Raw genomic sequence first — 25,888 nt, 5'->3', positions numbered from 1 at the left:
ATACAATTGTACCATGCCACATCACGGCCTGTGAACCATTGGGCCGGGTTGGCTCAAAATCATGTCGGGCCATGCCAAGACGCGGGTGACACGACCCAATTTACACCTCTACCTATTTGTGTCAAGTAGGGCCAGCAAGCAATTTATATTTGAGTAGTTTTGAAAACCACTAGGTATATTTAAGTAATTAACCCCTTTAAATTTTGTATCTCAGTTTTATCATTAATAAAAAAACTTTGTATTTATCAAACTTATTTTTGTTTAATATGATCCATTATAATATTAAAGATGTTTCCAATTTTATTCACAAGATTTTTTATATTGTTATATTTTTATTACTTCATTATGACATCATGGATTGATCCATTTGTCCAAATTAGTTGAACTACTTACTTCCCACTTAGATGGAAGAACGGTTTCATTTTTAAGCTGGTTTTAAACATCTAGGTTTTGTATTGTTAAATTATTGGGCATAGATTTAATTAGTATAATTTATTGGTAAGAAACATAAATACCTCAAATATATGATTTAATGAGAGAGAATGGGAGATATATAACACATTAAATATAGGACTTAATTAGAGGGAATTGAATAAAGATAAAAGTAGGGATATTTAAGTTAAGAAGAAAGTCAACAAAGCTCATTTATTTCAGGGCAAATTTCTTAAATTACCCCCACTATTTAACTAATTGACTAACTACCCTTAGTGTTTAACTATTGCCTTGCACCACCCTACTGTTTCTGATAATTGACATTGTTGTTAAGTGCTAACAGAGAAAATGAAATGTCAAATTTACCCTCCACTATTCCTCAAATTTTCAAAATAAAACTCAAATTTTAGGAGATAGGAATCTGCTCCATTTCCATCTTCGTCTCTATTTTCTGTCTTGTCTTCGTTTTCCGTCTCTTGCCTCCTGCCTTTGTTTTCCTATGCAGAGTGTAGTAAGTCGACAAGTCTACGCCTCAACCTTGGCTCATTTTAGTAGCTTCCTACAAGCAGAAGAACCTGAATCATAGAAACCGATTAGAAATAGGGAGAGGGTTATTGATCTGCATCTTGATATAGAGAAGGTTGATAGAGAAAATTGCAGTGTTAGTAGTGCCAGAAATTGGAGTAGATAACAGGTGGATCAAGATAAATGTTGGTGGTAAGCTATTTGAAACCATTGTTTGAATAATGCAAGCTAGTGGTCCCAATTCTACTCTTGTAGCACTAGCAGATCGAGAGTTCATTATTCGAAACCAATTTTTATAGATCAAGACCCTGAAATCTTCTTAGTCCTTCTTTATGTTCTCATCTTTACCAGAGTGTCCTAAGGCATGTGTCGTTCGGTCTCCCAGAGCGTGTTTTACCAGATTCCCCACACTTTTGCCTGAAACTCTAACAAGAGAGTGGCGGAAGCGGGTGGAGCTCAGGAGAACTCAGTTGAATAAATACATTTCCCCACCTGAATAAATAAATACATTTCCCCACCTGAATAAATAAATACATTCATGAATTATGTTTATATACAATAATTTTTTAAATATGTATGTATGTATGTACGTATGTATGCACATTTATAAATGAAATTTGTATATATTTTTAATCAATTATACTATTAAGTTGGGCCATAAAGCTTGATAAATAATGGCAATATAAGAATGTATGCATAAATTCTTTCAAACCCGACTAACTACCTAGCCTAACTAAACCTAACCCAAACCAACCCTAGCCCAGCCTATCCTGAGAGTTGCGTTAGGTTAATCTTGTGTTAGACTTAGGTTGATAAACTTTACCTGAGTTATGGTTTTGGTGAATGGTGACTCCCTCCGTTCCCCCAACATGCAATATCAAAATACTTTTGCACAATACCTAGTTTCTAGCACAATTCAGATGTCATTGATCGCAATGTTTGCTCCACATTTTGGGCATCAATTTTGGTTTCAAGAAAGTTTTTTCCCTTTTGTTTATTTTATGTTCTTACTAGTCTTTTACTTTCACATGTTTGCTTAGTCCTATAGTAACACATTAGTGGGGGAGAGAGAGAATGGTATCCAGCCCTATAGTAACACATTAGTGGGCATCAATTTAGGCTGCGTTTGGAAATGATATAAATGTGTTTTGATGCATTTATGTGTCGCAGTTCTCCTTTGCAAGTGTTTGGGTACACTTAATTTATGTATTTAAAAAGAGCAGAAATTTGTGTTTCCTAACAGTTTACCTTGAAGAGTGTAAATGTTTACTTCCATTTTTTTGAACCAAACTTTTATTCTCTTCTTCACCATTTTCAATCTAGGCTCAGTTTGGAAACAAATATGTATAGTACAAATACATAGTTTTACACTCTACATATTTGCATTTGTACTCCTTCCAAACTGAGCCGTAGCTTTTGCTTGAACACAAAATAGAGCAAGCAACACCTTTCCTTTCTGCCATTCTCTTTGTCTCTCTTCCTCATCTCCTTCTTATGGCCTATCTCCTGAACCATCACCGGCGAACTAGAGCATTAGAACTACCATTGCAACTCTCTTCTATTCGAAATGACTATAGATCTTGCATCTTCGGTCTCTAACAACTTCGATTCGTTCTTTCTTTGGCGGCACTTTAGAGCGTAAATCTCTTTGTTAGCACTCTAGAGTAGAAACCCCTTTGGCCTTTGCTCAATAGTAAGTTTTGAGCAAGTACTCCTTGACATTACAGCAAAAAACCCTTTTCCTTCATAGTATGTTTTGTTCAATTGATCTCTTCTTTGATAGCACGGGGATGAAACCCCCTCTTTCCTTGTCGGTTTCTTTATTGGTGAAACCCTCTCTCAACCATTAACCAAGGTCTCTTTCAGCAATAAATCTTCTTCTTCAATCTTTGTTCTTTGATACTTGTATTGCATTTGCACCATTAAATGTCAAACAAGATTTGCACATTCATACATGCAAATGCCAAACAGATTTGCATTTTTACAAACTAGACAGTAATATTGCATTTGTATTCTACACTTGTGTTTACATCTTTTCAAATATAGCTTAGGCTCAGTTTGGAAAGAATACAAATATAAATATGTAGAATACAAAACCTTGTATTTTATATGCATTTATATTTAAAATCTTTAGACTCTGTTTGGGAAGAATGCAAATACAAATATATTTGGCACAAATACCAAATACAAGGTTTTGCATCATATATATTTATATTTGTATTCTTACCAAATTAAGTCAAATGAAATCATACTTACTGGCCAACACCTACTAAGAGATGGTGCCAACTAGCTCAATTGCTTAATAACTGGTGCTATCATCAAGGTTGGGGATTAAGGGTAGGGCTGCATCTCTGGGCGAGCCCAACTCAAACTTGACCCAACCCAATCCGAGTTTTTGCACAAATTGGACCTGTATTTTTTGGGTTGTAGATTTGCCTTGTGTCAAAAAATTCGAGCTTGACCTAAATTTAGCTTAAGCTTCGATTGAAGCCTCGGTTAGCCTGAAATTGATCCAACCCAAGCCCAGTCGAACAAAAACATATATATATAAATGCATTATATTTATATAAAAACCTTTCTTAATTTTATATACATTTATTATATATGTATAAAACATGCATCAATAAATTCTACTCACCCAACTTAACTAAGCCCTGCCCAACCCAATTGAAGCCCAGCTCAAATTTATATGGGATTAAACTTCCAATCCAATCCGTCCAAATTGCACCCGAATTCAAATCAGCCCCCCACAATATTGCCCTCTATAACGTCTTACAGTATATCCCTGCTGTGTATTGAGAATATTTTCCGATGATAACATTTCAGCGAGAGATGTTCTCAATACACAGTGGGGATGTGGGACGTTGTGGGGCTGATTTGGTCTCGTTCAGGCCAATGACGGTAAAATGTTTTCCTTTCTCTCTCCCCGACTTATTCATTAATCCTTTCCTCCTCTGTGGGGTTATTGGGCTACACAAATATGAGGGAGACCGTACCCCTAATAGGGGTGCAACCGCAACGAGACCAAATCAGCCCCCCACAAGGGGATGTACTGTGGGACGTTGTGGGGGGCTGATTTGAACTCGGCCTGAACGAGGCAAACATCCATTGGCCTTATGCAATGGATGGTCGACGACTCGACGTGTTAACGTGGCGCGATTGATCCATTGTTTCTTGTTTGTAAGCGCCACGGTAGATAGTAAATTCTGTTTCATTTACCCTGTTTCCGTTACATTCAGAACTAAATAGATTACAGAGAGAGATCTCAAATCTCGGTTGGTCACTCTAAACAATCTTGCCACTGTCAAGCTGCTATCTTCTCTGGTTTGATCGATTTCTTCGCATTGGTTAAAGAAGGAGGTGCCTCATCAGGCATGCAAGCACTCTCTGCTTCTGTCATTAGGGTTTCTCTCCTCCGATCGTTTCTCTGTTCTGCATTCAGTGTTTACTGTTTGTTTACTTCTTCGTTGCTCTTCATCCTTCTTTGTTCTGAACAAGTTCTTGCCAATGTGTGTTCAGAGGCTTGGTGGTGGATCTTTTATGTCGGTTGCTGGAAGCAGTAGAGAGAGTGGTCGGCTCCCGAGAGAAGTGAAGGGGATTCTGCAGTCCTTGGCTTCCGGTTGGAATGATGTCGCCGATTCAAAGGCGTTGCAGGTGATCCCGCTGAAGGGGGCGATGACCAATGAGGTTTACGAGATAAAGTGGCCAACCAGAGCTGGTGAACCCGCCCGAAAGGTTCTGGTTCGGGTTTATGGTGAAGGCGTGGACACTTTCTTTGACCGGACTGACGAGATTCGTACGTTTGAGTTCATGTCGAAGAATGGCCAGGGACCTCGGTTGCTGGGGCGGTTCCCGAATGGGAGGATCGAGGAGTTCATTCATGCTCGGGTATGCCATCCTTGTTCACTTTTTGTTATTGCTCTCTCTCTCTCTCTCACACACACATACACACAAACAATGAAATGTTGGACTGATACTGTTCTTATTACTGCAAATCTCTATTTTTTTCCTAGATTGTAGCAATTATTTTAACTTGATGTGATAGAGTGCACCATATGACTCTTTTTATCATCTCTAGATGGTCTGGCATATGCATTTTGAATTACAAAGAAGAAAACCATTTTTCTAGAAGAATAAAGATGCAGGTTGGGTGTGGATTCTTCCTTCTTTAAGATTTATAGGTGACACCTGAGCAACTACAGGAAATATCTTGAACTTTGAGGTTTGTGAAACCAAGTGGATATTTGTAACTGTTAATCCAACTGGATGGTAAATCGGTAACATTCAATCATCTTTCAATGTTAACCCTCTCCATTGTTCAGACTAAGGCACTGGCAACTTCAAGATGTTCTTGATTGGCAATTTGGTCTTTGCTCTTCAGTTGGTCATGCTTTCATTAATTTCACTATTGTATCATCATGCTTGGTTAGAGCTGGTTTTAAGAAAAGATTTGTCTCCACATGGTGTTTCTCACCCAAAAAGGAAACAAAGAATATTGAAACAATGAAGATGATTTGTTGAATTAATATCAAGGTCGTAAGCCAGTAGCTGATTTGAATGAACTTGTGTGGGATTGGTCTCTTTCCTCAGGGAACAAGGTAGAACCTCCTGAAGCACTTATTATCACATAATAAACAGGTATGTTCTCCCTTAGATGGTTAGACCACCATATTAAGATGATTATTGATCAGGCAATTTTAGAATGAGAAACACAGGCTAACACAAGCATAAAAAGTACATTGTATGAGCAGATATCAAAACATTACCAACCTCACAAAAGTATACCTGGGCCTAGGGAACCCATACAAGTTCTGGTTGACCTATCCCTTCCTTTGCAAGTGAATTGGCAAGGGCATTGGCTGAGCTAAGCACCAACCTAATGAGAGGCTGGTTACTAAAAGGAGGGACAATTAGTTCCATATATCTGATATAAAGGAATAATAAAGGAACGTGGAATTAACATTTCTGCCATTCATCAAGCATAAGAAGCACACATGAGAGGAAATACAAATACTCCAAGATTTTGGTATCCCAAAAGAGTATTCCAGTCATTGTTATCTAAAAAGCAGACTACAAAAGCTTTTGTTATCTCTATAAATATAAAAGATTTGAATTAAGCTTCTTTTTATGTATACCAAATTAACCTCTAAGTGTGCATTTAATCTGACTGAGAATGCTCTAAGAATTTCTAGGCTAGATTATACTGTGATTTTTCTAATGCTACTAATCTGCAATAACTGTAAACTTAGAACAAAAGAATTTTGAAGAAAAGAAAAAAAGAGGAAATATGAAAATTTCCAGAAGTCATTCCAATCCAACTCATTTTGAAAAGTAAGGAGCCACTGATGAGGGACTACTAGACAGTAGTAAACCACTATCATTGTCTACATCTAGAGTGATTACAGGTAAGGTAGTCATGGTTGCCAAAGGACATGCATCAGTGGAGAGGTTGCTGGAGATTCCATAGGATTGGATAAACTAAATCCATGACGTAATAGTAAGTCAAAAGGTTCCCTCTTTGAGGTGAAGTTGGGTCAGAAGATAAAGAAGGTTGGGTTGACATTGGCATTTCCTGAATCTTCTGGGATTGGAAGTGTGGATGTGGAACAAGTTAAAGATGAGGATAGGGAAGATGACCTGGATTTGAGATCAAGAGTGCCTATGTTGAAGGCTCGAATGGTCATGTCATGGAGGATCTGTTCAGACTATCAAGGAGATCTCAAATTTGGCAAAGTTTCCTAACATTGAACAGCTTTCGTTTCAGTGCAGACACTGATGGTGCCTCTCATTTGGATAAAAGTTCTCTAAACCAGGTGTACAGGAGCAGGGTGTATATGAGTTGGAAGTAATTCGTAATTCTGCTTCTGTTCCTAGTCAAGAAGACGTTGGCATGCATTGACTCCAAACTTTTCCATTCAATTAGAGAGTGTTACAGGTAATGTCTTAGGATTGGATGTATCATCTTCTCAACATATTCTAGTGGGTTGTTTGATTGATAATCTTCTGCTTGTCCCTGAAACCCCAAAAGTTACTGATGTCTTTCCATTTCTTCTACTCAATTCTCCATTCATTCACCTCTCAACATTACTAGATTTTTGTAATTTATCAAAAAAAAAAAAACTAGTTTTTTGTAGTTTTCTTTGGTTCAGTCACCTTGGGTTGTTGATATTGTTAGGTTTTCTGAAGTCTGAACTACATAAGGGTCTCAATTATAGAATGCCACAGGAGCTTGATATTGCACCTATAACCACAAACCACTAATCTAGGGGAGATGCTGTCATTTGTGGGGGGTGAAAATTCACGAAGTTCTTGGAATCAGATTTCTTAGTTTCCTTATAATTGTCTCTTATTAATAATGTGGTGGCTGGACTGGGTTTTGATTGCTCTCCTGCTGTTGTTGTGAGAATATCAAGCCCTGTGGATGCTTTTGTCTTAGGGGAAGAGTGACTGTGAGAACCCCCAATGCATGTCTTATACAACTGCCTGGTTAGGTTCTAGGCAACCTTGTTTGGATGCCACTAGTAGAGAGGTGATTGCTATAGATGAGCATCCTATCTTCCCTGCTCAACCTGTTCTTGTCTCTAACCCCTTTGTTGTGTCATAACCTGCTGATGATATGTGATAACTGCTAAGTTGGGTCTGGATTTTTCCAACCACAAGGGGAAAAGGCATTTTCTAAGTGGGAGGTGGGTTTTTTTCTTGTAAAGTTATCAAAGGAGGAAATCTGAAGTGGAGAAGTCCCAATGGGTTTGTACACAATACAGTGGAGGTTCCAAGAGGGAGAGAATACATGCTAGAAGAGTTTATAATTACAGTTAGTTGGAATTTGGGAGCTTTAGAGAAAATGCCTGACTGCCTGTAAGAAAAGAACTGTTAAGGACTCCTTAAGGAAGTTAAGGCCAAGGTTTAAAATGTCAGTGTCAGTGGAAATGCTGGTTGTCCAGGTATAAGAAACATGTCGGAAATATTGTAAAAATTATAGACATGGTGGAAACATTGTAAATATGCAAAATATAGAATGATATTTTATGAAATGATAAAAGAAGCATAGGTACACCCTTTTAAATTATTATCTTGTTCCAAATCACTAAACAAAGCTAAGAAACTAAGGTTATAGACAAAAGAATATGTTCAGAAGTTGCCCTGTAAGCCATAGGATTCAGAGCTTTGTGATAGAATGAGTTAAAGAAAAATTTAAACTAACAGGGAATGCAAATGGTTGTAATAGATCAACCAAATAATCTATTACACAAAGAGAAACTAATATTCAACTTCATGCTTGAAATGAATATTTAGCAGCTCAAAGTGATAATCATGTAAGTTAGGTAGGCAATAACATTGTTACTCCACATATCTGCAATATTATCACCAACTTATGTTACAGTACTATCTCTTATATTCCATTAGTGCCGGTAGTGTTGACTAGGGAATATGTATGTCATGGAAACTATCTCTTGTATTCCACATAGTACTGGTAGTGTTCATTGGGGAATATGTTGATTTTGGTAAAATTTCGTTTCACTACCCATGGAAATGGAAATATGTCATGGAAATATTAAGGAAGTTAGGGACATTTTAAACCATGGTTAAGGCTAAGATAATTCACATCCAAGAATCCAAACTTCCTGAGAAACATTCATAATGTGTTCTGAGTGTGTGGTCATCTAGAGATTCTAACCTCGTTAAAGTGCTTGGTGGAACTTGTGGGTAGATTATATGTTCCTTGAAACTAAAGTCCAAGGCTGTTGGCTTAGACCAAGTGCTGACAAATGCCTACAGCCCTAATTCTTATAAAGGGAAGAGAATTATGGGAGGACTTCTATAGCATAAGGGGTTTGTGGGTTTTAGTTGGGAACTCTAATATTATTAAGATTTGTTGAAGAAAGTAATAATAGCAGCAGGGCTATTACTACAGACATGAGAAACTTCTGTTTATTAATGATTGTGAGCTTAGTGGTCCACTTTTACTGTAGGCATGTTTCAAATGGACCAATTATCAGAGTTCTCCTATGTGTTCTAAGCTGGATAGGTTTTTATTCACCCTAGATTAAGGCCCACTATCCTTGTGTTTCAAGTTCTGCCCTTCCTGGATCAAGGGGTGCAAGTTAGGCCAGGTTAGATTGGGTTGAGATCAATCCTAGCCCAACCTGAGTTGTTGAGCCCCCAAACCTATCCCTAACCCAACCTAATGACATTGGGTTGGGTTCTAATTGGGCTCAATTAGGTTTGGGTTTGTCCAAATTCTTCACTTCTTATTTCTTTTAGGAAGAAAAAAAAAACATTATAAGTATCATATGTTCCTCCACCTAAGGAGGTTTATGAACTAAATGCAGTATTCATGCAGAGGTCACTCCCCACTCTCCCTATGGCCTGTATACTAATGCTTTTTGGTCTCTCCCTATACATATTGTGAAGAGAGTTTGTGCTGTTTATCATTAATAACAATAACAAATAACAATAATTTCCTTATATTTCTGGGTACACATTTTTTGTGTTATCTCAACATTTTCAACAAATATACATGTTTTACTTGTCAGAAGGAAAGGTATTATGCATATGGATGTCTAAGGCAAGCCCTCAGAAAATTTGTCTGATATTCCAACCAAGTCAAATTAGAAAGATCAGGAACCGATAACCATTTAGAAAGATTGAACAATCTGCACCAACAGAAATTTACCAAAAAACAAGAGTGGACCAGCTGATATAGGATGAGAGAGAACAAGGAAAACATGAGTATGTCTTTATGAGGAAGGTTAAGGTATGCAAATCATGATGATATGAAGAAAATACAGAAATATAAAGGTGAAGTCAGATGAACAACAAAATACAGAAGAGTTAATAGTACCTCTGAGTTCCTCCGATCAAGGTACATGAACTCCACCTTTGTTACTATCGTTAGTTCTTGCTGCAGTTAGTTGATAATAGGATACAATCTGGTTGTCTCATATATGTCTCACACATTTCCTTCTTTATATTCTGACCTCACCATTTGAAATTTTATTGTTGTTCTTGAAGCTGATAACCATTTTTTTATCCTGTTTTTCTGGAATTTCAGACACTATCAGCATCTGACTTGCGAGATCCAGAAATATCTGCTCTTATAGCTTCTAAATTGAGGGAATTCCATGATATTGAAATGCCTGGTCCCAAAAATGTAACTCTGTGGGATAGGTTGAGGTATTTGTACATACACAAATTTTAAGGTTTTCAATAGCAGTAAAGATGCTAAGCTGAATTTGTCCCTCTTTTCAGAAAGTTTCTTAATGCTGCCAAAAGTTTGAGTTCCCCTGAAGAATCCAAAAGTTTCTGTTTGGATAAGATGGAAGAGGAAATCTGTATATTGGAAAGGAGGTTGTCAGGGAATTATCAACGTATAGGATTTTGCCACAATGATTTGCAGTATGGGAACATAATGATGGACGAAGAAAGCAAATCAATTACCATTATTGTAAGTTCTACATCCATATCTCCCTCTGTTCCAAACATGCAAACCATATGATGGGAGAATGTTTTGCCATGTGCTTATCTGCTGACTGTTCATTAGAGTTCTGTTTTCATATATGAATAGTAAAGTTAAGATCCATTCTCCTTTGGCTATGTGATATTCAAACAAGGTCAGGTGTCCAATGAGTTGACCTATTACTGTGATAATTTAAATATTTAAAGAGCCTGTTGAAATGGATAAATCCCAACTTCTGAAAGTATTTGCTCAACTGAGTTTTTGAGAGTTTTTCATGACTTGTAATCCAAGTTACAAGAATCACTACTTGCACAAATGATGTTCATAGATGCAGTGGCCAGTATTACCTGATTTATCACTTTTAATATTGAAAACCAAGTATCATCAGAGTAACTGTTGGATTGAGTACATGGTCATGACAAATTCATTTTTGTATTTGCATGTATTTTTTATTGGAAGGTGCATTGTGGACTAAGTAAGTGCCAAACTGCTAGCTCTAATTTCATGCCAAGTTTATTTGAGGGCACCCTGTCCATGATTGAACATCAAGTCAGCCACCTGTATGTGTGTGTACGGTACTTGTGTATTTTTGTATATGTGAATTTGTGTTTGTATATTCTCTTGTGTACGCCAGTGTCTGTGTATGTGTGTGGCTGACTTGAGGGCACCATATCTATGATTTGATGTCAAGTCAGCCACCTGTTCTAATGTTTAATGTGCTTTTTTTATGTATGTATGTATGGATGGATGCATCCATGCATGCATGTATGTATGTATTCGCGCGCGTGTGTGTATGGTACTGTATTTATATATGTGCATGAGTGTGTGTTCCTATATATGTATGTATGTAAAGCTGCTAACATCAAGTCAGGCACCTTTTGCCATGATATTCAACATCAAATCGGGCACCTTTTGCCAGCTTTTAATTGCTTATAAAGGTCAAACTGCTATATCTAATCTCATCCGAAGCTTATTTAAGGGTTCTCTTCCATGATTCAACATCATGTCAGGCACCTTTTACCAGCTTTTAATTGCTTATAAAGGTCAAACTGCTATATCTAATCTAATCCCAAGCATATTTCCAGATTTTAATTTGCTTATAAAGGTCAACCACCTATTGCCAGATTTTAATTTGCTTTTCTATGTTTTTATGTATGTATATGTGTGTGGTAAACCATTTCTTCTTCCTTTTATAGGACTACGAGTATGCAAGTTACAATCCTGTTGCTTATGATATTGCAAACCACTTCTGTGAGATGGTAGCTGACTATCATACAGAAACACCTCATGTTTTGGACTTCAGCAAATACCCTGGTTTGTATTTGTAGAGTTTTAACTCTCTCCTGCGGTTTATTGCTTTCAGTTTCATTTTAAATTCTGGTTTAAATTTAAGTAATCTTGCTATATCTGCATTTGGCGATAGGGTTGGAGGAGCGTCAAAGATTTTTGCATATATATATGAGTTCAGGTAACAAAGTAGTTGTGATGATTGCATGGGTTTATATCGGATACAATATTACATTTTTTCTAGGATTGATTTACTTTAAGGTGTCTAGTATGTAAAATCCATCATAGTTCAAAGAGTTGGTTGTCTCTAGTTCATGGAACAGTTGGTTTGGCATGCAGGGAGTGTGTCAGTTGTGTATTTAAATTCAGAAGCAACCAAAACTCAAGGGTGACCAATTGTTCTCTTTACATTAGTTTATCATAAGAACCAGATCCCAAAAGCATTGGTATCTGTATAATTCTGAACAGTTAGCTAAAGTTAAACTGTAAATGCCTACAATTACCAGTTTACTTTGGTCAATAGGGGGAATTTAGTTAATGAGGTATTGTTTGGGCCAAATGTTAGAGAAGTTGAAGGTCAGTTGGTGTTTCCCACAAACAGTGGTGCAAATGTAAGCGGGTTGTTACATAAAAGGGTAAAAACAAAGGAGACACCTGATCTGGAAAACAATTCTCCTGGAAATTGTTTAGGCTATTTGGAGAGAAGGAAACAAGAGTATTTGAAGAAAAGGAAATGGAGCAGATAGAGGTGGCAAGGAAGGTAGAAGCCCAATTATACTCTTGGATGACAGCAAGAAAGGAAATGGAAGATGTTCACTAGCTTGCTAAACTGGCAGTAGACTATTGTTCTGGGCTTTTCTTTTTGTAAATAATAGTATACAAAAGCTGGAGTCTTTTATTTTTCTGATGTATTTCCTGTGTAATTATCCACTGCACAGATTTTTTGTAAAAGCACAAGATGCAAAAAAGTGCAAGGGGCATTTTGTGCCCAAGGCACTAGGCGCATGGCAAGGCATGTGACTTTTTGAAGCAAGGTGTAAAAATGCAAAAAATAGCAAAGAAATTAAACATATTACATAGTATCAATTAAAAAATAGAAACTTAAATTTTCAAATAAATGTTTTAAAAAACCTATTATCTCAAATTAAAATACATAAATATTCATAAAAAAATTAAAACACATAAATATAGCATGTAAAACATATTCAAATGAAAATGTAAAAAATAAAACCAAGCGCAACAGATAAAACATATTTAAGCATGTGAAACATTCAATCTCTTTAATTTTTTTTTTTGATAAATGAGTGAAATCTCTTTAATTTTTTTCCCAATTGCACTACTTCAAATAACTAATATGATGTCAAGCATTTTGCATTCCTAATTTTATGAGACACCTTTTGTACCAAGCCCCTTGAGGCAAGCCTAAACAAGTCTATGTTTTTTCTTTTTTGATAAATCCCAAACAAGTCTATGTTAGTGTCTTAAATTTTTATTTCGTATGCAAATGACTAGTTTTTTTTTTTTTTGATCATCAAAGGAAACTTTTATTTGAAATTGGATTTAAGAAGTTTTACAACAATGTGTATGGAACAAGAAGTCCCACACGAATACATATTTCTGTCCCTTTTACAATGCAGCCCAAAACAATTGTTGCCTCAAAGCCCCTTGTTTAGCAAGATAATCAGCTAGCCCATTTGCACTCCTTCTAACTCATTTGAATTCTGCTTCTATCTCCCATGCAACCTTTTCCACTTCCCTTATCACTTGTTTGAAGGTCCACGAAGTAGTTCTATTGTTATTGGCCCAAGAGATGATCACCTTGGAATCCCCTTCAACCTCAATTTGCCTCATTCCTAGTTGCTTGGCTATCTTCAATCCTTGTAGCAATGCCATTACCTCATTTTTTAGAGAGTTGCCCATGCCAATAGGACTAGAGAATAAAGCTAATATCCTCCCTTTAGAATTTCTGATTACTCCCCCGATACCTGACAATCCCGGATTCCCAAATGAACTTCCATCAAAATTCAGTTTAATTCTGTTACCATTTGGAGGTTTTCATTCCAACCTTACTCTCTCTTTCACTCTTGAAGATTGTGCTACTTCTGTCCAGGATCATATAATGTCTGTGACCGAGAACTCTTGGAATATATGCAAAGAACTTACCCAATGGGCTACTTTAACTTTGATTGTGTCAATCACCTCCTCCGTGGTTCTACTCTTTTCTAAGAATATTCTGTTATTCCTTTCTTCCCATATCACCCAACAAATAGCTGCCTTTGTAGCTTTCCACATAACCTTCCCTCTTTTCTTTGATTGCCTCAAAAAGTCACGGTTAAAAAGACCTGCCACATTTTGAGGGAAAACCCACTTGCAACCAAAGAGAAGACAAAAAGAATCCCAAACATGATGCACAAAAGAATAGAATAAAAAAAAGGTGTGTCAAGGTCTCACCACTTTCCTTACAAAGGGAGCACATGTGAGGAGAAAGGCAAGAAAAAGTCCTTTTCTGCAGCATATCACACGTATTAACCTTACCAAGGAAAATTTCCCAACAAAAGGCTTGAATTTTTGGGGGGATAGGCTTACTCCAAATTTCTTTTACAGGGAAGTCCCCAACCGGGTTGCTAGGTGAGGCAAGGACATTAAAGAAAGAGGAACAAGAGAAGCCATATGTGGAGCCTTTCCAAATTCTGGAATCTTCCAAGGATGGGTCCAAAAGGACTTGTCCTAGAATATCCAGCAAGTGAATTAAAGATGCACATTCATTTTCCCTCAGGCCCCTTCTGAAACCCAGATTCCAATTGATCCCACTTGGGCCAGGATTACCCAAAAGACTTATTGTTTTCCCTTTTAAGTTTGACAAAGAGTATAGGTCAGGAAAAAGGTCTTTGAGTGGACTATCTCCCACCCAAAGATCTTCCCAGAAACGAACTTTATTGCCTTGGCCCACATCAAACCGCATGGAATTAAGGAAAGATGGGTAAATTTCATGGATAGCTTTCCAAGGAGAACAAGAGGATACATGAGGAGCAACTTTTGCATCCCAACCATTCCCATCCAAACCATGGATACTCGCAATGACTTTGTGCCACAGTCTATCTCTCTCAAAAGGGAACCTCCACAACCATTTTCCTAGCAGAGCTGAGTTCCTAAGTGAAATATTTTCTATTCCCAAACCCCCTTTATCCTTGGGCTTTCTAACTTGATCCCAATTTATCAGGTGATCCTTTTTTTCCTCTCCTGGATCCCAAAGGAAATCTCTCATGTATTTTTCTAACCTCCTTGCCACTCTACAGGGTATTCTAAAGGTTGAGAGAAAGTAGACAGGGAGGTTTGCCAACGTGGCTCTGATCAGTGTTATCCTTCCACCAAGAGAGATGTAGTTCCTCCTCCAAAGAGCTAGCTTCCTGACAAATCTTTCAATGACTGGCTTCCAAAAATCTTCTGACCTAGGATTACCACCTAAAGGTAACCCCAAATAGCTAGTTGGCCAACTTCTAATCTCACACCCCAAAATCTCTGCAAATCTATTAAGTTCCCCTTCCTCCAAATTGATCCCTACGATGCCTGTTTTGGTCCAATTATTCCTTAAACCTATTATTCCCACAAAGTTATCCAATAGCCTCTTTAGATTCACCACACCATCCTCGTTACCACCCTCACAAAAGAAAATTGTGTCATCTGCAAATTGGAGGTGGGTAACAACCTCTTGATTTCTACCCATCCTCCACCCCCTGAACAACCCTTGGGAGTCGGCTTTTGCCACCATTCTACGTAACACCTTAGCCACTACAGTAAAGAGAAAGGGAGATAAGGGGTCTCCTTGCCTAATTCCTCTCTCCGCCGGAAAGAAATCCCTTGCTACTCCATTAATAAGAATTGAGTAATGGGCATAATTCAGACATCCTCTAATCCAAGATCTCCACTTAGTTCCAAAGGCCAACCTTTCTAACATTTGAAGTAGCACTTCCCAATTAACCATGTCATAAGCTTTCTCTAAGTCCACCTTACACACCAACCCTTTTCCTCTACCCTTTCTTTTTTCTGCAATACACTCATTGGCTACTAGAATTTGATCCACAATCTGCCTACCTTCCACAAAAGCGCCTTGGAAAGGTGAGATGATCAATGGAAGCACTTTCTTTATCCTTTCTGAAAGAACCTTTGCAATAATTTTATATATACTCCCAACAAGACTAATTGGCCTATAGTCTTTAGGGTTTTGGCCTCCCTCCTCTTCGGGATTAAATTTATAAAAGTGGCATTCACCCCTTAAGGCACCTCTCCTTTGAGAAAGAATTCATTGAACACTTCCAGGAGAAGATTGCACTCTTAATTTCCTCCAAAGTGAAGTTCCTCTCCAAAGACAAAGATTGTTCTTCTGAGAGCTATTCCCTTCCATTTCTGGTAGTTTTGTTGTCACCCCACTTGAGCTTGTGAAGATTTCTTTGAAGTAGTTCACAAAGATCCTTATGATCTCCTGGCTTTCTCTTACTTCCTGACCCCCCTCCTCCACACTGAAGATCAAAATTTTCTTTCTCCTTCCATTTGCAATTGCATGGAAAAACTTCGTATTACCATCTCCTTCAACAATCCATTGACACCTTGACTTTTGTCTCCAACAAATTTCCTTCTTTCTTAAAGTCTCTTCCAATTCTTGCTTGATTTTCCATCGATCCTCTCTCTCTTCTTCTGTTAAACTTCCGCTAGCCTCTTTTTTGTCAAGCTCCTCGATCTTCCTCACTATATTGTCTTTTATTTCCTCCGCCCTCCCAAAATGCTCTTTGTTCCACTTTTATTTTCCTTTTTATCCTCTTTAATTTCCATGCAAAACTTAACAATTTCATACTCCACAAGGGTCTGAGTTCCTGCCACCATTCTTTTAGTCTGGTTTTAAATGAGTGATCCTCAAACCACATGTTTTCAAATCTGAAAGGAGTTGGGCCTCCCCCTGGAATTTCCTTCTCAATGGAAATGGGGCAATGATCTGAGGTGACCTTAGGTAGCCCTTTCACTACTATTGAGCCCCACAATTCTTCCCAGTCAGGAGTAAATAGAAATCTATCTAGTTTGGAGCAGGTTGGGGGGGATTGGAAGTTTGACCATGTATAGTCCACCCTTAACATTGGAGGTTCAATCAATTCAAGGGAATCGATTAAGTTATTAAAATTCCTCATGCTGGTAGTGATTCCTTGGTTCGGTTTATTTGTTTCTTCTGAAAATCTGATAACATTGAAATCACCCCCCATACACCACGGTTAGACCTGTTCATGGGCCGGATAGCCTGATGGCCTGGCCCAGCCCGGCCCTCACCCGGTCGGGCTTGGTCATGTAATTAGGCCTGTGGACCTGACCTCGGGCCTAACATAGTAAGCCCGATTGTGTTTCGGGCCGGGCTCGGGATTTGTCAAAAAAGCTCGGCCCGAGCCCGGCCCGGCCCGACTCAGCATTATATATTTTATAAAATATATAATATGTATTTTATATATTATATAAAATATATAAATAATATAATTTTTATTAAAATATATATATTTATAATTTAATATATACATTTTTTATTCTTTTCTTTATAACACCTCTCTCTCTCTCTCTATTCAGCTGCTAACAATATGGGCTAAATTTTGGGCTCGGGCTCGGGCCCAGGCTCGGGCTTCGGGCTTTTTATGAGGGCCGGGCTTGGGCCCAAGTTGTAGGCCCGATGGTTGGGCCGGGCTCGGGCTCAGACCTTAGAAAATTCTGTTAATACAAAGTGAAAGCCTGGCCCGGCCCATGAACAGGTCTAACCACGGTCCCTCCCAAACTCCTCTAATTGCACATAATTCCTCCCAAAACGCCTCCCTGTTTCTATAGGAATTGGGACCATATACATTTGTAACCACCCACCCACACCCGTTCGAGGGTCTTCTAATTTTAATGGAAACTGAGTATCTGCCAATCAATTCCTCCACACATTCCATTTCCTCATTTCTCCAAATAGTCAAAATTCCTCCTGAAGCTCCCCATGAAGGGGCAAACGACCAGCTTAGAACCCTAGCTCCCCAAATGCTTCTTATCCACCTTCTATTCAGCTGTGATAACTTGGTTTCTTAAATCAAAATCAGATCTGGTCTTTCTTTCCTGAGAGTGCTCCTAATTATTCTCCTCTTTTTGGCACTTCCAAGGCCTCTTACATTCCAACTGACTGTCTTCATTTCAATCTGCTTGAAACCCCTAATCAGTGGCTACCTATTGTGTCCCTCTTTTTCTTTTCAAGCTCCCTTCTTCCTGCCTTTCATAGTTAATTCCGCACTTAAGCTTCTCTAGCTCGGTTTGCTTTCTTCTTCTTTGCTTTCCTTTCTTCCTTAAATATACCTTTTTTCTTTTACTCTTTCTTCCCACTCTTTTGTTTTCTTCCGACTTTTCTTTCTCCTCCTGACTCAGCCTCCTAGCAACCTCCTGGGTTACAGGTCGGGGAACTAACTCTGGATGGGTGATGAGGTGGTTTGCTCTATTAACAACAGTCTCCTCTCCTAGGGTCGGGTCCACTAGGTTCTCCAGGATTAGGGACCAGATTCTAGCTCTCTCCTGTTCTAGGCTATCTTCCAAAATGTTCTCAGATTCTTGACCTGTGGCACAATCCATTAGAGTATACGAAGGAGGAAAGGCATTGGTTGTTCCTGCACAGATCGAGACACAACACTTAGAAGGGTGCAAACAATGCTTAACAGACTGGAAAGGTAAACACAAAGAAACGGGGTTAGGGACTCCCTGTGCCAGCGATTCTGAGACCTTCCCTAAATCAATACCCTCTGATTCGGGCTCCCTGTCAGGCAACACTTATATAACATCTAGTTTCTGATCCTCTTGTGCCTCTTTGCTTGGGTCAGTGTCGAGATCCAACACACCAATTTTAGCATCTTGACGATGTGTCTTCTCTGGGATTTCTTCGACTTCCCTCCTGACTGACGCTGGGTTCACTACTAAGACTGGCGCAGGACTATTGTCCGATTCTTCTCTCGGAACCAAACTGCAGCATTTAGAGGGAGTTTCGAACAGCAACTCAGTTCCCATCGTTTTGTCTTCCCACAAGATTCAAGTTTTAGCAGTATTCACACTTCCGATGCTATCTTCCAGCTCCGACAGGTTTGCCTTCTCTTGCAATAAATCTTCCCAGTCACTTTCCTCTTCTGATTCATCACTCTCATGCCTATTGAACTTCGGATTTGGTTTCTCAGGGGATGTTGAGTTGTTCGATGTCACCAGTTTCCATAACCAAGTTTCGCTGCTGCCTTCTCTAGGGACCTTTGAACCACTGGTGGTGGCCCTGCTTCTTTGTAACACACCCACGGCGGGGGGACGAAACACAGGGGTCGAGAGAGACGATGATAGACCCCTGCGATTGTCCACCGACTTTTGGTTTGAGCCGTGCTTTGGTTCGAGCGGTTCACCTGTTGGGTTGACTGGATCTGCATGCTTAGCCTTAAATGAGCATCTATTGCTCGTTCCAGCTGTTGCCTCCACATACGATCGAACTGACGCCACGCGTGAGTTGATGGACAGCTCAGATTGAAGATTTTCCTTGGTGCCCTGAAATCCCACTTTCGAACTGAGTGACTGTTCACTTGCCTTTGTTTTGCAAAAACGGTCAAGTTTCTTTGTTTCTTTGACCCTTGCCACGTCATCATCTTTAACCTCCCACAGATTTCTCCACAATCTCTCCTCCACCGATGATAGCAGCCACGCCACAGATTGAGGATCTCTGACTCCCAACTTCACTGTTCTTGGAACTTCTTCCACCTTAATCCCTCTCACACCCATTACGGCTGCACTGAGATTTGAAGTGTCCAGCTCTTCCAAGGCGCCACCGCACTGAGATGCGATTTGCGTGAAAGTTTCAGAGGACCATAAATGGAACGGAAGCCCAACCACTTTCAGCCTGAAAACTTCTGTTTGTTCTACACGATTTGCACTCGGTGTCCACTGGCTAACTACCATTATTCCTTCCGAAGTCTGAATAGGGAGAGCATGAACCTCCCCAACCATCCTTCCCACTTCTAACAGGGCCTTATCTGCTTGGAACGGTCGCAAATAGGACCCTTCGAAATTCAATTTCTGTTTTAGTTCCTCTGCTATCGAACCCCATTCGACCACCTTCTTTTTTGCTGAGACAACGTATTTTTCATTCCAGCCCTTTTCCTTTCCTGAACCTGTTTTTGATTGGAAGAGTTCACTATTGTTGGCCTGGGATTGCCTTGACTGTTCCATATTTCTCCACAAAAAATCCTGTAGTTCTTTCGCAACCATAATCCAACCTTCACTCTGGTTTCCACATGGGATGCGTATCATCTGTTTCTTGCCTAGCCCAAATCACTCTGTAACTGTGATGAACCACCCTTTCCTATTAAACCGTTGTTCTGCTTCAAACATCTTACCATTTAATTTCATACTGTTCTTCCAATTCTGGGATCTTCTTGAAACTATGGCAACGTCCAGAAAACCTTTTAACCATACGACCACATTCTTCGGAAGGTACACTGAAGCTTTTTTCTCTTCCCTGATCTTCAACGACACCAGATTCCTTGATTTCACTTCCTCGAACTTAAAGAGTTTTGCTTCAACGGATGCTTCCTTTCTCCATCTACCCACTGTTTCGAACATCTCCATCTTATCTCCAAAGCAAGAATACTATCCCAAAGCTCCTGTAGCAATGGTATATTTGTTTAAAACATGATAATTACAATTTAATCAATGATGCCTTGTCATAACTCATAAGGCACCACAGCATGCATACTGCCATTAAAAACTTATGTCGGCACTGTACAGCAGCCTTGTTATGCTTTTGTGAAGCTTATGCAAATGACTAGTTTTGTAATTTTAATTATAATTCTATCTTTTAAAAATGTCTTATATTAAAGAGATGAATGAACAACATTAGCAAAAAAGGTGGTTCTCGCAAGGCACACCAAGCGCATGCCTTTTGAAAGTGTTGTGCCTGGGGCTTAGGAGAGGTGCATACCTTAAATGTGCCTTACCTGTGCGCCTAGTCATGCATTTTAAATCACTGGGACTGAATATCTGTCAAAATAGAAACGTAGATTTTTTCTTCACATTAATCAACTCATCTATTTATTGATATGACTACTTTTATTTCAAAGACTAAATATTGTATCCTTTTTATTTTGGTCTTCTCAGTTATGGTTAGATCTTTATGCAGGTGATCAACCTGGAGATCTTGAAGTGGAACAACTGGTCCAAGATGTTGAAAAATATACTCTTGCAAGTCATCTATTTTGGGGCCTATGGGGAATAATTTCGGTACATCCTTCTTCTTTCATGATTATTTAGCTTCTATTCCACAAGCAGGAATTAAAGTATTATCATGTGATGATTTTTTTTCACTCTAACCAATAATGAAAGAATCTCTTGATAAGAAAACAGAATATATGAGCTGTATACAAAATGGATTCATAAAAACTCAAACGAAGAAAAGATTTAATAAGGCACTTAGAACCATCTATATCTGCCCGCCATACAAAAGCCAAGGCAAGCTAGAAATTTATTAAAATAGAAAGAATCCTGTCCAAAATCCAAAAGAAACCATAGCCACTCTCAACTCTAATATATTCACTTGGCACTTAATAAACGCCCCATTTAACACACAAGAGCACCCTAAATCCCAAACTCTCAATTATGTGGAGCTGGCTACATTAATCCTGTTCCATCATTTCCATTCTGTACAGATAATAGCTCTCAATTATTGCTTGGGTGATAATATTATTTACATGGGACTAAAAATGTTCTTGGTAACAGCCTCTCTATATGTGCAGGGGTAAGACTGCATACACCTGTCCCTCCCCACATCCCCCATTGGCGGGAGCCTTGCACACTGGGCTTCGGGCTTCCCTTTTAGACTAAAATTGTTAAATAGCTTTACTGTGGCTACATACTTTTCCACCATTGTGCTCTATCAAGAGCCATATTTTCTGTCAAATTGTAAGTTGGATTATTTTTTAACACTTCAGACCACATTTCCTTTGGTCTTCCTCTTGATATTTTAGAATCTTCTACTTGCACTAATTCACTTATTGCTGCAGTCATTGGTCATCTATGCACATGACCAAACCATTTTGCTTGACTACTAATTGGAGCTATGTCTAAGTCCTCATTAGTGTTCTTATTTCTGTTTATGTTCTTTCTAGTTTTGCCATTGCTGCAGTCACTGGTCATCTATGCACATGACCAAACCATCTTGCTTGACTACTAATCGGAGCTACGTCCAAGTCCTCATTAGTGTTCTTATTTCTGTTTATGTCCTTTCTAGTTTTGCCATTGCTGCAGTCACTGGTCATCTATGCACATGACCAAACCATCTTGCTTGACTACTAATTGGAGCTACGTCTAAGTCCCTAGTGTTCTTATTTCTGTTAATGTCCTTTCTAGTTTTCCCATGATTCATGCCAAGTTGCCAACATCTTCATCTTGCTAATTCTTGATTCTAGTATAAACCACCTACTCCTATCTTGATCCTTTGCCATAATGGTCCCTATTGGAAGATAGTATGGAGCTTTTTGCCTGACCCTTGTTTATGTTAAATACAAAAAGGAGCAAGGTTGATTGAGATCGTAGACAACCTTTAAGGACATATTATAGGATTCAACAAGTGCTGATTTTGCATGACGACAGTGGAAGAGCCAGGAATGTTCTTTTCGTAATGAAAAAGTCATAATAGGGGTTCACAACATAAACAATAAAAATATTATTACAAAAGGTCAGAAATGAATAAATGACATGAGGGGTGAGAGAGTTGCCATACCTTTGTTATAGGTTTTGTGGCAACAGAAGTGTAAAACAGCCCAGGCCAGCATGGCCTGGGCCTATGTCTTTCATATATATATATATATAATATTTTATATTAAATGGCATATATTATGCATATAAATTTTTTTCAGACATTATAAAATATAAAATATTATATCTTATATATTACAAATGTTGTATTATAACATTTATATTATATAAAATATAGGGAAAATTCCACTGCAACACACAGCATAAAAAAATTCGTGTTGGTCCACATGCCAGATTGGCCCAGCATGGACCCATGGGCCACAGTCCTGGGCTCGTGCAAGCCCCCCACCCCACACTTTCATGCCATGCTAGCACAGTTCACTATAGTGTGGGCAGCATGACAAAAGCATGGCACGACTCACATTACACCTATGGTGACATCTCCCAAATGGCCAAATCCCATAGTGTGGGAGGGTTTGGATCTATTATGGCTTTTTTATGGAAGAAATAAACATTTTTTATTTTTGTTTTTGTTTTTGTTTTGTTTTGTTTTGTTTATTATTATTATTATTTTGTGAAGGGACATCAGAGAGTTAGAGAGCAGTAGTTAACATTTTAATGGGACTATGTTTTGGGGTGTGTGTGTGGGGGGGGGTGGGGGGGGGGGGGGGCGGGGAGGAGGCAAGGACCCACTTAATTACAGGTGATCAACCAAGTGGCTTGGCTGGGGGCTCTGCCCCCATACCCCCGACCAAACCCCTCGAGGCAAGTCCAAACAAGGTCCATGCTAGGGTCTTAAATTCTTAATTCTCACACAAAAAATAATGATTTTATAATTTTAATTGCCTTTTATGAAGATATTTTATTAGGATGAATGAATGAACAACATTACCAAATAGGGGGTCATCTCCAAGCTCCTCCTTTACCTATTTTATATTTTCATCTGTCCTCTACATCATCACTACCTGATATGTCTAACTCATCTGGCCAACATTCCCCTGTCTTAAGACCCTCTCTGTTTTTAAATCAGTTAATAAGTTCTGAATTTTCTACTTCTTACATTGGATCCAATCCAATTATCTTGATGTTGTTGATTCCTTCAATAAGCTATTAGGTGTTAATTTCTACTAGTCTCATTAGGTGCTGATTCCAAGAGAAGCCGAGGTGTTGATTCCCAGGTTATTTTATCCTTCTTTTTCATTCGTAGGTCCATTCAGCATTAATTTGGTATCAGAGCTGTCAAATTACTTGGTCCATGGTTTTGTTTATGGGAAAATCTATGTTGCCGAAAAGATATGGTACGGGAAGAGTTTTGACCAATCAAAACCCACCCATGAATTTTGATAAATAACACCTGATTGGCTACCAATCTATGATTCTAGTTGACTGGTCAGAAGTTTTTTAGATATCGTATATTTTCCATATCATAGTCATACCCTTTGTTTATTACTTCTTTTTACCATAACATTTTTTCATATAGAAAATTGCCTACCATGACAATATAATTTGCTGAAGTGGTTGAGATTTTACTGTTCGCGTGCTGTGTATGTATCTGTGTATGTATTACGTTGATGAATTAATCGACACAGTAAGAAGTGGAATTCAAATCTTCTTAATTTCTTAGCACTTCCCTCTGATTTGTCTTGTATAATTGCAGGCACGTGTAAACGTAATTGATTTTGATTACATGGAATATTCAAGGCAGAGGTTTCAACAGTACTGGCTAACTAAATAATGTTGGTAAACTTCATCTGGAGCTTGTCCCCTACTATTGGTTTCAATGAATTGTATAGTTTCTGTTTTTTGGATAGAAAATGAATTGTATAGTTAATTAGCTATTGGCTTTTATTCCACCTCAGTTTCTGTTTTTTAGCTACGGTATTTTTTCTAGTTCAAGAAAATTGATGATACATAATAGTTGCACACTTTTGGCATGAAATTGATTTTGGGAAGTTAGTAGGTAGGCGTTTTTGGGTAGTTTCCTTCTTCCTTTGGATTCTCTTTTTTTTTTTTTTTTTATAAAATGGGATAATAACAGAGGGGCTACATAGCTCTGGGGTAGCACGTCCCCAAAAATCTAAGCAAGAAATTAACGTTAAAGGTCTCGGAATCAGCCCATTCAAAACAGAAACTTCATGAGCTTTGTTAGCTAACCAATCTGCAACTATATTTGCTTCTCTAAAAACATGTTGATACTGAACTTTTCCTTCCAAGTTATATCTCATGGTCCTGCAGTCTTCGATGATATACTTTAATCTCCATGTCAGTTTAGTTTTATTGTTGAAGATGTCAATGACGAGCTTCAAATCACCTTCAATAATGATGTACCTGTTTCTGAAATTGCTTATTATATTGTGGGCCTCCCAAGCAGCCTAAGCTTCAGCTAAGTTAACAGTGGTAAATCCGATTTTGTAGGTTTTTAGGTCAAAAATATTTCCCAAGTGATCTCTTGCAACACAACCAATAGAGCAGTGACCATTTACACACAAGACATCAAAGTTTATTTTAATAGCATCTAAACATGGACTCATCCATCTTACCGGGATCCAACTCTTTTCCTTAGGAGCTGATTTAATCTCTCAAAAAGAGCTAAGAGCTCTATCAAGAATGATAGTGGATGTAAGATTTTATTTTTGAAAGTTTTCATTTCTATTTTTCCAAATATGCCAAAGTAAAATTACAACTTTTTCCTTTATATCTGAATTTTGACAGATATTTGGGTCATTATCATTGAACTTTTTCCACACCTCCTGAACTGAGAAAATTAATTCACTTGTGAACTTGAATGTACTTTGGGTAATCAACCAAATCTGTTTTGCATGGTTGCAATTGACAAAAATGTAGTTCAGATCCCCCACACTTTCACCATAAATACTATAAGACCCATCAATCTTCATTCCTCTATTAAGCAAGTTCATTTTTTGTAGAAATTTATTACAAAGGAGGAGGTACATGAAGGTTTTGTATTTGAGAGGGGGGGGGGATGTTTAGGTTCCTTATTTTGCGATCTCACTAGGTCTCTTGGGAGGAACACTATCTTCATTCCTCTATTAAGCGGTTTTAATTGAGAACTCCCCATCCGTATTTGGTCTTCTTTTTAGGAGCCGAATGAATGAAAATTGCCCTTGTCTTTTCCCAAACGTGGTGTGGAATAGGGCTGTTCATAAGAAGGCCCAACCCGACCAAACCAACTAACCCGACCGACCCAACCCAAGTTGGTCGGGTTTTCATCAGTACAGGTCGGTTTTGGGTTGTGCAAATTCTTAAACCGATGATTTGGATCGGTTTCAGTTTTCACACAAGAAAACCGAAACCGACCCGAACTGAACCGACTTAGTTCTTAGTTCAAATATGAAGTTCCAAAGCCCATTAGGCCACCTAGTTTTTGAATGGTTGCAAGAAACTTTGGATTAG

General features: G+C 38.5%; 1 protein-coding gene across 5 annotated transcripts; it reads left to right on the top strand.

Moving 5' to 3' along the window:
- Positions 1-4,008: 4,008 nt before the first annotated feature.
- On the top strand, positions 4,009-24,451 carry LOC104590301 (putative choline kinase 2). 5 transcript variants are annotated; one of them, XM_010248910.3, is made up of 8 exons: positions 4,009-4,361; positions 4,477-4,845; positions 10,013-10,134; positions 10,210-10,405; positions 11,614-11,731; positions 11,841-11,885; positions 20,901-21,001; positions 24,132-24,451. In XM_010248910.3, exons 1-8 carry the CDS (start codon positions 4,332-4,334, stop codon positions 24,207-24,209), a joined length of 1,059 nt encoding a protein of 352 aa, XP_010247212.1. In that variant the 5' UTR covers positions 4,009-4,331; the 3' UTR covers positions 24,210-24,451. The 5 variants fall into 5 exon arrangements, with proteins under 5 accessions (XP_010247212.1, XP_088748314.1, XP_010247214.1 ...); XM_088892188.1 differs by having other exon boundaries at positions 4,189-4,329; XM_010248912.3 differs by having other exon boundaries at positions 4,189-4,329; positions 20,889-21,001.
- Positions 24,452-25,888: the final 1,437 nt, after the last annotated feature.

This window comes from Nelumbo nucifera, chromosome 7, assembly GCF_055504915.1.
Source record: "Nelumbo nucifera cultivar China Antique chromosome 7, China Antique-T2T, whole genome shotgun sequence".
NCBI classification, from domain to species: domain Eukaryota; kingdom Viridiplantae; phylum Streptophyta; class Magnoliopsida; order Proteales; family Nelumbonaceae; genus Nelumbo; species Nelumbo nucifera.
Note: the sequence above shows the minus strand (reverse complement) of the source record. Positions and strands in the feature narration are given on the sequence as shown.